General features: G+C 58.1%; 1 protein-coding gene and 1 long non-coding RNA gene across 2 annotated transcripts; both read right to left on the reverse strand.

The window, feature by feature from the left end:
• Positions 1-7,689: 7,689 nt before the first annotated feature.
• Positions 7,690-8,589, reverse strand: LOC118720466 (metallothionein-1E-like). Its single transcript, XM_036440385.2, has 3 exons — positions 8,440-8,589; positions 8,159-8,224; positions 7,690-7,950 (listed from the first exon to the last, which is right to left on the reverse strand). Exons 1-3 carry the CDS (start codon positions 8,465-8,467, stop codon positions 7,859-7,861), a joined length of 186 nt encoding a protein of 61 aa, XP_036296278.1. The 5' UTR covers positions 8,468-8,589; the 3' UTR covers positions 7,690-7,858.
• Positions 8,590-12,162: 3,573 nt separating this feature from the next.
• On the reverse strand, positions 12,163-13,625 carry LOC123652503. Its single transcript, XR_006741881.1, has 3 exons — positions 13,564-13,625; positions 13,380-13,448; positions 12,163-12,232 (listed from the first exon to the last, which is right to left on the reverse strand). It is a non-coding gene; the product is annotated as an uncharacterized LOC123652503 (long non-coding RNA).
• Positions 13,626-13,679: the final 54 nt, after the last annotated feature.

Below are 13,679 nucleotides of genomic sequence, written 5' to 3' on the forward strand. Positions count from 1 at the left end.
GACATCACCTTCCGGCTCAGTTTTGGGGGAGACTCACTGTTCTATCCAGCACTCACCTCTCTGCAGATCCAGCCCAGTCCCCAACCCAGCCCTGCGGGCACTACATTCCTTCCTCTTGAAGCACGGGAAAGAAACGGGAGTCAGAGCAGTCTCAACCACTTTCTTATCTCTCACATAGTTCACACAGAATAGCGAGGGAATGTGCAAAGGGGTCAGGGTGCACTGAAAAAAAAAAAAAAATCTGGTTTGAGCATGTTGCTCTGGTTACACCGGGGGAGCAGGCTCTAGGTGGTAGGTCCTATGCTATGGTCACTCACAGTGTGCCCGGCATCCTTCCAAGTTCACTACATGTATGAGATCATTCCATCCGGAGAGCCAGACACTATTATTTTCCCTTTTCACAGGGGAGGAGACGGAGCCTCAGACAGGTAATGACACCCAGCGACCAGGGACGCAGCCGGGACTGGCACTCACGCCCAGCCGGCTGCCCGCAGCACTGTGCCCTCCCCCACCGCCCAGCACGTAGCATCCTGGCCCCGTGACCTCTCTGGCCTCCTATTTGCCATCTCTGAAGACAGGAGACGACAGGACCCTCTCAGAGGCCTCTCGCAGCTCAGAGTAACGAGAGGCGGGATCGAACCCCCAGAGACACCATGTCCCTCACCCTCCCTCGGCCACCCACCCTCCCCGTGGCACGGGGTCAGCCAGGTTCTAACTCCATCTCTAGCCTCCGACCCCAGGCAAAGGCTTCAAAACCGAGGAGCCTTTCTCCAGGAGCATGCCGGGAGTTAGGATTCTCTCCGTGGGAATGTCAGTGTGGGCATAGCGGTCATCACAGCCCGTTTGCTCCGCCCTGGCCTGGCCTGGAGCCGGACACGATCCCTTCTTCCTCAGATGGAGACGTAATTTCCTTTCTGCAGGACTCCCCCCCTCACCCGGCCAGCGAGGGGCGCATGGGAACCCCATGCCTCCACAGGCTGGCTGCTGAGAGCCCCTCGGGCAAGCACGGTCCTGACTCCGGTCCGCTGGACTTGGACTTGACTTTCCCTTTGATTTTTACATCAAATAGCAGCTCCCTCCACAAACAGCGGGCGGGGCCAGCCGTTGTCGTTAATTCCGAGTCCCTCAGGGCCTCACGCCTGTCTAGTGAGCAGCCCGCCAGCACCCCACCTGGGCAGACGCAAAGCCCTCCACCTGCAAATGCTCGGGCACCCACCCTGCCCCTTGCTGAGCAGGCTTTCCAGGGCACCTCCCTGCCGTTCTCTCCACATCCCTCGTCACTCTGCCGGCTTCCCGTAGCCAAGGGCTGGACTGGGGGGGAGGAGGGTGCAGATATCTGCCTGGCTCGGGAGGGACTTCCTGAGATTCAAAGCCAAACCACAACTGGGAGCTCTTAAGGTGGCAGCTGCCCTGTCACAGACACGGGGTAAGAACCACGATTCCTTGTGGGAGTATCGGGGAGGGGGTGCATGGCTCCCAGGCTGTGTGCTCCCTGCACTGGGCCAGTCACAACTTGTTTTCAAGTGCTCAGTGCACACTGCTGGTGGAAATGCGCACAGCGTTTGTAAATATCTGATTTTATTATTGGTGCTTCATATATTTACTAGAGGCCCGGTGCACGAAATTCATGCATTCAAAGGGGGTTCCTCAGCCTGGATTGCGACACAGGCCAGGCGGAGGGACCCCGCCAGTGCACAATGGGGGCTAGGGTGTGATGTGGGAGCTTGGCCGGCCAGGGAGGGACTGTGGGAGGGCTCCAAAGCATGTCTGGCCGTCTCCCTCAGTCCTGATCGGCTGGACCCCAGCAGCAAGCTAACCTACTGGTCAGAACGTGCAGCTGGTGGTCAGTGCATGTCATAGCGAGCAGTTGAGTGGCCTTAGCACATCATTAGCATATTACGCTTTGATTGGTTGAATGGATGACTGGACACATAGCATATTACCGTAGGCTTTTATTATATAGAACAAAATGGTTTTTTTTTTATACTTTCCTTTTATTGATTTCAGAGTGGAAGGAAGAGGGAAAGAGAGATTGAAACATCAGTGATGAGAGAGAATCATTGATTGGCTGCCTCCTGCTTACTCCACCCTGGAGGTCAAGCCCATCACCCGGGCATGTGCCCTTGATCAGAATCAAACCTGGGACCCTTCAGTCCATAGGCTGACACTCTATCTACTGAGCCAAACTAGCCAGGGCAAACATTTTCTTAATTATTCACTTTATTTGACTATCTGTGAATGTGAGAAACTACAAAGTGGTCCTCCCTCCCCCAGTGCTTCAGAAGCAAGGCATCCTCACAGCGCATGCCCTGAGGCTCTTGCCCTGACAGCAGACGCCCCTCAGTGACATCACCTTCGGGCCTGAAGGCGCTCATGTTGGGGGAGACTCACTATTCCATCCAGCACTCACCTCTCTGCAGATCCAGCCCAGTCCCCAGCCCAGCCCCGCCGGCACCACATTCCTTCCTCTTGTCGCACAGGAAAGAAGCCGGAGTCAGAGGAACTCAACCACCTTCTTATCTCTCACGTATTTCACGCGGAATAGCGAGGGAATGTAGGGTCAGGGTCACTGAAAAAAAAGAAAAAAAAGAAAAAGCGGGTTTGAGCATGCTGCTCTGATAACATCAGGGAGCAGGCTCCCCCACCCCCAACTCCCACTTCATGCACAGCAGCTGCACTTGTCCAACGTGCTCCCTCGCAGAGGCAGCCCTGGGCAAAATGAGCGCAGCCCTCGGGGCAGACAGCAGGGAAAAGGAGGGGTCAGAGGTGACTGCCAGGCCCCCCTCCCTGCCCCACAGCAGGCCTAGCACAGCCCTGGGCTTCAAAGGTCCATAAGAACAAAAGAGCATGGTCTATGGAGAAACAGTTAGCAAAACCAGTAGGGTTTGGGTTTCACCAGGAGAAAGCTGGCCTGCCTCTTCTGAGCCCGGGACAGGGCCAGGCAGAGAGCCTGCACAGGCAGTGACAGCTTCCCAGGGTCAAAGGAAGACCAATTCTCCTGATCTATCTGCTCCCAACCAGCTCAGAGCTCCCTTCTCGCACTCCCCAGCCCCCAGATTCCCAGGGAAGGGCCCATCCTCCCTTTTCTTGCAGGAGGTGCATTTGCAGTTGTTGCATTCACAGGAGCCACCTGCACGGAGGAGAAAGGCAGGCAGTGAGATGAGTGATGCAGGAGAGACAGCTGTCCCCCAGCCCGGCACCCACACCCCCTCCCCTGGGCAGGGGCCAGCCCCGGGGACCCCGTCCCACATGGAACAGATGGGGCTGACCCCCCAGGGATGGTCCCAGGCTCCAGGCCCAGTTAGTTCAGTTAGGCTGAGTCTGGGGGCCAGGACCTCTGTCCTCAGCCCGGAAGACACACTGTTCCCTGCCTCTAACCAGCAGGAACAACTTAGAGTCCTGGTCCAGCAGCCCCCCACCACCTGATGGCCCGGAGCAGGGCAACCTCGAACCTCAGGCCTCACTGGGAGGCTGCAAATGCTCGAATAGGATGAGGGCACTTGGCTAGGGAGAAAGCACAGAAGCTGCTGTCTTTCTCTCTCTCTCTCTCTCTCTCTCTCTCTCTCTCTCTCTCTCTCTCTCTCTCTCTCTCGTCTGCTTCCTCTCAAGCTCCAAATACTACCTCCTCTCGCCTCAGGGCGAGGAAGGGGCCTCCTGAGGTCCAGACAGAGCCGGGGGTCCTTACCAGTTGGGCAGGAGTAGTTGGGGTCCATTCCCAGCAGAGATGAGGCAGTGGGTCCAAAGCAAGAGGAGAAGATGCACTTGCGCGGGTTCACCGCGTGGTGGCGCCCAGGAGCCCACGCGCTCCCTTTCCACCCAGAAGAGGCGGCCCGGGCGCAGAGGCCACGCCCCGGCTCTTGCACCCGGGCTCTTGCACCCGGTGCCTTTGCGCCCGCCCCGCGGAGCCGTGCGGCTCCTGGTGTTTGTCTGGGCTGAGCGCACCTGGCTGGGCGGGGTGCACTGTCCCACCCGCCCCGCTGAGCTCTGTGCGCACCGCGCGGGGCCCCACCTTTGACCCCTGGTTAATGCCCAGCGGCCTGTGTGCCGTGTAGCACACGGCATCCAGCCTCCAGGCCTGACCCTTCTCCATTTTCCACCCGGGGCAGCCACCCCTGATCTCCACGGCCTTCTTGCTGGAACCTAGCCCCTGGGACCCCACCATCTTCCCAGGCCCTGGACCCCTTGCCGCTGACCTCAGGCAGAGAGCCCGCTCGTGTGCAGCCCCCCCCCCCTCCCCTCCCCTTCCTGCGCATGACTTGGCAGGAACAGAGGAGAAAGGGAGGGAGTTGTGTGCAGAGGAACCGTGTGCAATTGGACCTTGGCCTTCCACCTGCATTTCTTCTCCTTGCTCCTCCTCCACCCCCCACATTGGGCCTACAGCCCCCTTTCTGGGGTACACGGCACCTGGCTAGCACAGGCCTCTGCCTTCTTCCACCCTCCCAGTCTCCCCTGGGGGGACCCATGGACACGTCTGTCAGGTCCTTTGCAGAAAACGCTAGTGTTGCCCACAGCCTGCAGGTACACCCCACCCCCAGAGGTCCCTGAAGCCTACCTACCTCAGAGGAGGTATCCTTTTAGGTGACGGGAAGACTTGGCTTGGCATATTGTTGTAGGTGATAGATCCCCCTCTTCCTTCAGTTGATGGACAGACGCAATCCCCACCTGCAGCCAGACATACCTGAGCACTGGACCACCAGTCAGCACCTGCCAGATACCCTAAGCCCCCGATTCCTAAGCCCCTAGGTCCCTAACCACCAATCAGCATGAGCTGAATATCCTAAACCCCGTCCCCTATCCTCCCCTTAAAAGTAGACCCCCGGGTTTCTTCCGGCCTGTTTCTCTCTGGAAGCAGCCGGCAGAGGTACCCCTCTCTCCAATAAAAGCCTATCTCCTGGCATCCCAGTCTCGGTTGCTTCTTTAATTAATCTATCAGACTGGTGCCAGGCAGCGGGAAGAGCACCAGGGATTAGACTGGTGGGACCACAGGGGACCTGGGTTCAGCAACACGGGTGCCTGAGTTCTGGCTAAGGAAGGTTCAGAGGATCTTCACAGGACGTTCAGCAGCTTCCCAGCTGTGTCCGCTCAGGGTCCGGGTCCCCGCGGATTGATTCGTGGGTAGGGGCCAGGGCAGGGACTCCTTTTTCAGTGCAGTGGTGCCGAGGCCAGCCACGGGGTGGCTGGTCTGGTTTTGCTGCTTCTCTGGGCCTGGAGCTAAAACACAGCTGAGGCCTAGGTGTTCTATCCAGGGAGCAGAGTCAGGGGGTCCCAGCCTCAAGACCAGCGACGGGCTAGGGGAGGAAAGGTTGTTTAGCTTCCCTGGAAAATGACATAATCGCTTCAGCCCTTCCATCTGCAGTCTCCCTGGCCCCGGGAGGGGGAAAGGACAGGGCGGGAGAGGCTTGGGGTCCACCCAAACGCGGTGGCAGTGTCCTATCCCAGGGTGCTTATTACAGGAGGTGACCTCTCTCTTCCTGGCGCCGGGTCAGCACATTTTTAATCCCACCCTTCATGGCCGACCCAGAGTGAGGCTTCTTTTTAAAAAAATATGTTTTGATTGATTTTATAGAAGAAGGAAAGGAGAGAAATAGAAGCATCGATGAGAGACATCCATTGGCAGCCTCCTGCACACACCCCCATGGAGATCCAGCCTAAAACCTGGGCGTGTGCCCTGACTGGGAACTGAGCCCGCAGCCTCTTTAGTGCATGGGAGGACACTTAACCAACTGAGCCTCAGCGGCTGGCTGGGCCAGAGTAAGGCTTTTAAACCAACGAGCCTTTCTCCAGGTGCATGGTGGGATGGAAAAGGATGCTCTACACGAATGGGCATAGTGATCATTGAACCCCGGCCAGGGGTGAACCTGAGGAGGAGCAGTGAAGAGTTAAAGAAGAGGGGACAAGAGAATACAGTTGGGGCCAGGTGGGACCACTGTGCCTGGATGAAGAAACAGTGACCCAGCCTGTAAGCCAAAGCTTTTATAGTCACATCACACCAAGCAAAACACAAGAGGGGGGAGAGGGAGTGATCAGCATGTTTACAATGTTCTTGCCAGTTTTTCAAATCTATTTGGTTACTCAAGCTTTGTTTTGGCAGCATTTGCTGCACCTCCCACAGCCCATTAGCTACCTAGGAACAAGGGAGGACTGTAAGGTCAAGCTTAATTGTGCCAGGAGGGCTCTGCCACAGGTCAGTCTGAGCCTTTACCCTTATAGCTGTTCCCTATAAATCATAATAGCCACCCTGGAGCCGGGACGCTATTGATTATTCCTCCCTTAGAGATAAAATCTCCTTTTTACAAACGGGGACGCGGAGGCTGAGAGAGTTTCAGCGACGCGCACAGGACATGCCATTTGTGGCAAAGCAGGCTGTGAACCAGGCTTCATGACATCAAACCCCATGCGCTTGGCGCAGGCTGGCTCTGATGATCCCTTTTCACACAGAGCCTTGCAGGCAAGCATGGTCCTGACTCCGGGTCCATGTGACTTGTCTTTCTCTTTGATTTCACATCAAATAGCAACTCCTTCTACAAATAGCCAGGGGGCACTAACCGTTGTCACTAATTACAAGCCACTGCTCTGAACTTCAGAGCCTGACATCACCCTGCACAGGCTAATGGGGGTGGGGTTGGGGTGGGGGTGGGGAGTGACTGTTGTGGGGCAGCGTGTGCATACCTCACCGGGAACCATTCTCAGCCACCCCTCCCTCTCACTGAGAAGAGAACCCTGGGCCATTCCTCCAGATCCCCAGGCACTTTGTTGGTTTCAAACAGCCTGGAGCTGGATTTTGGAGGGGGGGCCAGGTTTGAGCCTGCCCTACGTGAGGAACTTGCAAAGATGCAGAGCCAAGTTCAGACTGGGACAGGGGTACTCCCAGTGTGTGTGTCCCACACTCTGGGGATGTTTATGAATTGTCTCCAGTGCTAAGGCGCCCTTCCAGTGAGCCAGGGGCAGCGTTTTAAAATCTCAAAAATCTGCTCTCTGTATGGAAAATGTGTCTCGAATCTAAAAACGAATGTGGCTTGTGGTGTTGATCTTTTACACCATTTCATAGTAATTATTATTTACCAAAATGTAGGTCTGGGGTGGATTGGGGGTGGGGTGTGTGGGGGAAGAATTGCTTCTTCAATACAAGGATTTTATTTTATTTTTAAAAATATATTTCTTTATAGATTTCAGAGAGGAAGGGAGAGGGATAGATAGAAACATCAATGATGAGAGAGAATCATTCATCAGTTGCCTCCTGCACATTCCCTACTGGGGATAGGGCCTACAACCGGGCTTGTGCCGTGTGGCGGAATCCAACTGGGGACCCTTCAGTCTATCCACCGAGCCAAACAGGCTAGGGCTTCTCTACAAGGATTTTAAAGCCCTCGTCAGAATCAAGCAAGTAAGGTATACCCTATATTCTTCAAGCCTTCCATGCAGTGAGGTACTGAAGTGGGTCCGGGAAGCCACAGAGAAGGAGCATTCTGGGTTGAGAAATTTCTGTGCCATCAACGTTGCTATGACCCCAGCGGGGACCCCATATCCACCCAATGCCAGTGGAGCCTCTTGGTGAGGCCACGTGGCTTGTCTGAAGGCTGTTAGGGAACAACAACACCTCCGTCCCAGGCCCATGTCCTTTCCCTTCCCATCCAGTCCCCCCGCCCCCAGCGCTGGTGGGTACATACTCCAAGGAAAACAGACTCAGAATAAAGCCAACAAACTTTTATTATCTTTCATGTGTTTTCTAGAAATAAAAACGGGAATGTAGCAAACGGGTCAGGGTTGTACAAAAAAACAAACAAACAGGTTTGTACACGTGGCTCTATTTACAACCGGGAGCGGGCTCTCTCTCAGCATCACGCATCCTCACGCATCCTCACGCGCAGCAGCTGCACTTGTCGGCGGCGCCTTTGCAGACGCAGCCCTGCGCGCACTTGGCACAGCCCGCGGGGCAGCAGGCGCAGCAGCCTGCGGGAGGAGAGGGGGCGGCAGAGGTGAGCGCTTGGAGGGAAAGATCAGTGAGAAACCCCCCACCTTTCGCAACAGGGGCCGCGGGGGAGGAGGTGCCCCCTCCCCTGGGGGCGCCCACTGCCCCGTTTCAATGCCCCTGGGGGCGCAGGGCATGCAGGGTGGGGGCGGGAGGACACGCAGGGAGCAGAAGGAAGACTGCACTCACTCTTCTTGCAGGAGGTGCATTTGCACTCTTTGCATTTGCAGGAGCCGGCGCAGGTGCAGGAGCCACCTGCAAGAAGAAAAATAGATGCGAATGGTCCCCGGACTCGCAACCGGTGAAGGGGTGCCCGAGCCGCGTTAGCGTCCCAGCTCCACCGCGAACCCACCCGTCAGTGAAACGGGGGGCCGAGGAGAAACGCGCGCCGGCCGCTTTAAGACCTGTTAGCACCCGGGACCCAGAAGAGGAGGACACCCCGGCCCCCCAGCCCGGCCCCGGCCGCTTACCGGTGGCGCAGGAGCAGTTGGGGTCCATGGCGAGCTGAGCGGCGGCGGGTTCAGAGGACAGAGGTGGCGCTGGGGCTGGAAGTTGCAGGAGGCGCTGCGGAGCGGAGCGCGGAGGCGCCTTTATAACGGGACCGGCCGGGGCGGGTGCAAAGCCCGCGGGCCGGGCGCCGCCTGCACCCGCCCCCTCCCCCCCCCATTCCCCCCGGTGAGTCACAGGCGGCGGCGGGCGCACCGGGCGGGCCGGGCGCACGGGCTGTGCACACGGTCCCCGCGGCCGCTGCCCGGAGCCTCCCCCGGTGCGTGCCGGCGGCCTCGCGCGGGTGGGGCCGGGCGCAGAGCTGTGAGTAGGCGATCAGGACGTGCAACCAGTACCCGGCTCTGACCTCCCAGCACCCGGCCCTGACCTCCCAGCATCCGGCTCTGACCTCCCAGCACCCGGCCCTGATCTCCCAGCACCCGGCTCTGATCTCCCAGCACCCGGCCCTGACCTCCCAGCACCCGGCTCTGATCCCCCAGCACCCGGCCCTGACCCCCCAGCACCCGGCCCTGACCTCCCGCTGTGTCCCCCCAGCACCCGGCCCTGACCCCTCAGCACCCGGCCCTGACCTCCCAGCACCCGGCTCTGACCTCCCGCTCTGACCTCCGACTCCACTCGCTTCCCACACCCGCGTGCCTCTACTCCCCTACTTGAACTTGAACTTGGTGAGAGAGCCTGAAAGCCCACTTTGGGGTTCTGCTGGGACAAATGATCCGTTGGAAGCCAGAACAGATGACCCACAATGCTTTGTACATGCCCAGGCTTCATAGCTGGGTGGCATCATGTTAAACCCGTGGGACCGTTATTGACACAGCTTGCCCATTGTATATCCAGCGCTTTGGCAAGTATAGTATTCCTGTTCTGTGGGGGCTCTCATTTCACCAACACTGGGAGGCAGGGACTCTGTCATTCCTATTTTTAAAGGGGAGGAAATCACACCGGCTGGTGTGGCTCAGTGGTTGAGCATTGCCCTATGAACCAGGAGGTCATGGTTAGGTTCCCCTTCAGGGCACATGACTGGGTTGCAGGCTCCACCCCCAGTGTGGGGAGTGTTCAGGAGGCAGCCAATCAATGAGTCTCATCACTGATATTTATTTTCTTTTTAAAAATATTTTTTATTGATTTCTCACAGAGAGGAAGGGAGAGGGATAGAAAGTTAGAAACATCAATGAGAGAGAAACATCGATCAGCCACCTCTTGCATACCCCATTGGGGATGTGCCCGAAACCAAGGCACATGCCCCCGACCGGAATCGGACCTGGGACCCCTCAGTCTGCAGGCTGATGCTCTATCCAGCCAGCCAAACCGGTTTCGGCTTTTTTCTTTTTTTTAATGTATATTTTTTTATTGATTTTAGAGAGGAAGGGTGAGGGAGAGACGGAAGCATCAATGTGTGCCTCTTGCACACACCCCTATTGGGGATTGAGCCTGCAACCCAGGCAGGTGCCCTTGACTGGAATCAAACCTGGGACCCTTCAGTCTGTAGGCTGATGCTCTACCCACTGAGCCAAACCAGCTAGGGCCATGATTGGTGTTTCTCTCTCTCTCTCTCTCTCTCTTTCCCTCTCCCTTCCTCCCAGAAATCAATAAAAATGTATTTTAAAAAATAAATAGAGAGGAGGAAATGGGGGTTACGTAACTTGCCCGGGGTCACAGAGCTGGCGAGTGCAGAACCTGGTGATTCCGTTAGAGAGCCCAGCCATGCTGAAGGCTTCCTAAGGGTAGGCATCGCCCGGCCACAGGGGAGAACAGAAGCCACGAAACCACGAGCCCTGAGCTCCGGAAACTCCGGGGCCCGGGGGCAGTGTCACCAGGGGTCCGGGAAAGGTGACAGCAGGGTCGTGGCTAGGATGGGAGGCACCCTCCGGGGCAGGGGGAGCCGAGGGGAGGAGACCCAGTGCAGCCCGGGAGGAAGTGGGTCAGGGACACGAGGCGGGTGAGGCCCTGCCAGGCGGGGGAGGGAGGAGCAGAGGGAATGTCGACACGTCCTGGAACATGTGGAAGGGAAAAACCCCACAAGAACTTTCTTCCCCCGGGGGATGCTGCGAGGAAGAGAGGTCAGGCGGCCCGGATTCCTCTCCGGATCATCTACCTCGGATGCCAAGAATGTGTCGTCAGAGTCAGGAACCGGGTTACTAGAAGGTCCTGGCAGGCCCGGGGGCTGCTGGCGGCGGCTGTGCAGGGAGGCGGCGGCAGGGAACAGGCTGTCCTGGCAGCGTGGGCTGTCAGGTCCTGTGGAGATGTGTTCACAGCTCAGCTCCAAGGTCACGTCCTCTGGGGCCGTCCTGAGCCCCGGGCTCCGTCAGAGTGCCTGTGGTACGTGCTGGAAAACATCCTGTGCTCTTTCTTCCTGGAATGACCCCTGGAATACATGTCTGTCTCCTTCCCCAGCCCAGGCTGCCAGGGACAGCCCCAGGAGCGCTCATGGCCCTGCAGCGCGTCTCCAGCCCCGGCACAGGGTGCGCTTCATAGATATTTGCCTCAGTTTATTTTTTATTATTTTTTAAAATGTATTTTATTGATTTTTCACAGAGAGGAAGAGAGAGGGATAGAGAGTTAGAAACATCGATGAGAGAGAGAATCATCCATCAGCTGCCTCTTGCACACCCCCTACGGGGGTTGTGCCCGCAACCAAGGTACATGCCCTTGCCTGGAATCGAACCCGGGACCTTTCAGTCCACAGGCCGATGCTCTATCCACTGAGCCGCTTCCGGCTCAGTTTATTTTTTTAACAGACCTCATGCAAATTACCCTAAGCCTTAGTGCCCCATGTATAAAACAGTTATAGCAGTCATATCATTCTTTTAGAATGTAAGGGTCCAATAAGGTACTGTACTTAAGGGGAAGGAGTTCAAGGTGATCTCAAATGTGTAAGCCTTTCTCTCCCGGCCCTGTGTCTCCCTCCTCCGCCGGCCCAGGCTCACTGGGTGCTGTCACTCACCACTGCCTGGACCACAGGCCCGGGAACAAAAGCTCTGTTGGCCTCCTTCCCGGAGAAGCAGGGGGCTCGGAGACAAAGTGCCCCCGAGAAGCTCTGAAAAGGAGCCCGGTTCTGTTGCGGGGAGACGGGCTATTCAGGGCTGTGTGTGATCTTGGAAACGCAGCTGAGTTTGCCAAGATGGGCCGCAGCCTCCCGGACTCCCCGCCAAGACTCTGACAACGGGCAGCTCTGTAGGAGCCACTAGAAAATTCCAGAAATGTCAGGCGTTGGGAGCTGGGGGCTGGTTTTCACTCCCCCCAGCCCCATGGGACGGATGAAGAGAGGTGGAGACAAACCTCCAGGGGTTCTGCTCTCCCCTTTCCCCAGAGCTGACCCTGGCTCAGCGGGAGGACCGGGGCCGCCTGCCGGAGGGGGTGCACTCCGACTCCATCTGAGCCCCAAACAGAACAGCAGCCAAGTCTCGGGGTTACACTTTTCAACTGGGCATCTCAGATGAGGCACCCCCCCTGCCCCCCATACACATCCTTCCCCTTTAAGAAGAGACCAGTCCTTGGCTTATGTTATGCCATTCATAGGCTTTATTGTCACTTGCCAGCAGCTAGTGAGGGTGAGGATACACAGTCACCCCTCTGCCCCCCCGGGGAGAGGTGGCACTGGGCCCCCAGCACTATTTACACGTGTTTCCTGGAGGGGCTTGTCCTCGTCTCAGTCGCAGCAGCTGCACTTCTGAGCCTCGGCCTTCGCCCCCGCTGCCTCTTTGCACTCGCAGTCCTTGGCGCATTTCTCGCACTCAGGGGGGCAGCAGGAGCAGCAGCCTGGGGTCACACAAGGGGAGGGGGTGGAAGGAGGCTGGTCGTCGTCCCCTGCCTACTCTCACACCTGGTCTGGCTCAGCATCCATGGCGTGTCAGCTGCATGCATGCTGGGCTGCCTGTGGACAAGGGGTACCCAGTCCCCAGCCCCTCAGGGAAGTGACCTGTAACCAGGGGAGCAATGGGCAGTGGCAGCTCCTCCGGGGCTCAACCCCCCCACCCCCCCAATCTGTCCCAAGCCCCTCTCCTCCCTCTCCAGGGAGCTGACAGCAGGGCCTCGGCTTTCTTCTTTCCCGTAACCTTTCGAGGGAGCCGAAGTAGCCGGCCTGCTCTCTCCTGCCGCTTCTACCCTGGCCCTTCCTGGTGCCACCGTCCCCAGCTCTAACCAACGTGCACGAAGGAACAAACCCACTCACTACCCACTGGCCCGGGGCCCAGTCCCCTTTCTGGTAACACAGGGGAGTCCCGGATGGCAGGGGAGGCCCAGGCTGGGGGGCGGGGGTGGGGTGGGGGGGAGAGCTGGGCCTCACAGCCTCACAGGGTACATGGCCTTGAAATGAGGCTGGGAGGATGCACTTGGAGGAGCAGAGATGGCACCGGTGTGTGTGTGTGGGGGGGGGTCCAGGAGACCCCTGGGGTCACCCACCCCTGGTCTTACACACCCCGGAAAAGAGAGACTCCCTCCCCCTCCTCCTCCCCACGCTCATTACACGCTGCTGTGTCTGGGAGACCCCGGGAGGTCAGATTGAGGGGAATCCACAAAGGCCTGAGGGGCAGAGAGATGGGAGCTCCAGAGCCAGCCCCCAAACTCACCAATGGCTCCCCCAGGCACTGGAGGTTTTAAGGGGGGGGCGTGGATGGGGACCAGGATAACAGTCCTCAGTTCCAGCTGCCTAGTGGAATCTGCTGGGAATTTCCAAAATGGCTTGCCCCAGGCCTACTGCATGAGTCACTGGGGGGAGGGTGGGGAGAGAAATAGGGGAGGGAAGGGGTGGGGCCAGGGCGATGGCATCCTCAGGCTCCCCAGGACCTGGTCCCAGGAAGAGTCAGAAGCAATGTCGCAGGGGGCCTCGGGGTCTCTCCACGTTGCCTGGGCAGACTGGGGGAGCAGCGCAGGCAGGGGCAGAGGGGAGGGGGGACCCCACACTCACTTTTCTTGCAGGAGGTGCATTTGCATCCCTCGCACTTGCAGGAGTCACCAGCGCAGGCGCAGGACCCACCTAGAGAGGGAGAGGCCGCGGGAAAGGTTCCAGTGTGTACCCCTCGGGCGGTGGGGCCAGGCCTACAGGGAGGAGGTGGGGTGCCCCATCTCAGCGCCCTTTGGGATATGCCTACCCTTCACGAGGTTCAAAACGGGAAATAAGGGCCCCTTCCCCCCAATGTCCTTGACGCAAGCCACAGGACATGGGGTTCTTTGCGACCGAAGGGGCCGTGGGGGAGAGGGCTCACCG

This window comes from Pipistrellus kuhlii, unplaced genomic scaffold, assembly GCF_014108245.1.
Source record: "Pipistrellus kuhlii isolate mPipKuh1 unplaced genomic scaffold, mPipKuh1.p scaffold_m20_p_17, whole genome shotgun sequence".
Taxonomy (NCBI): domain Eukaryota; kingdom Metazoa; phylum Chordata; class Mammalia; order Chiroptera; family Vespertilionidae; genus Pipistrellus; species Pipistrellus kuhlii.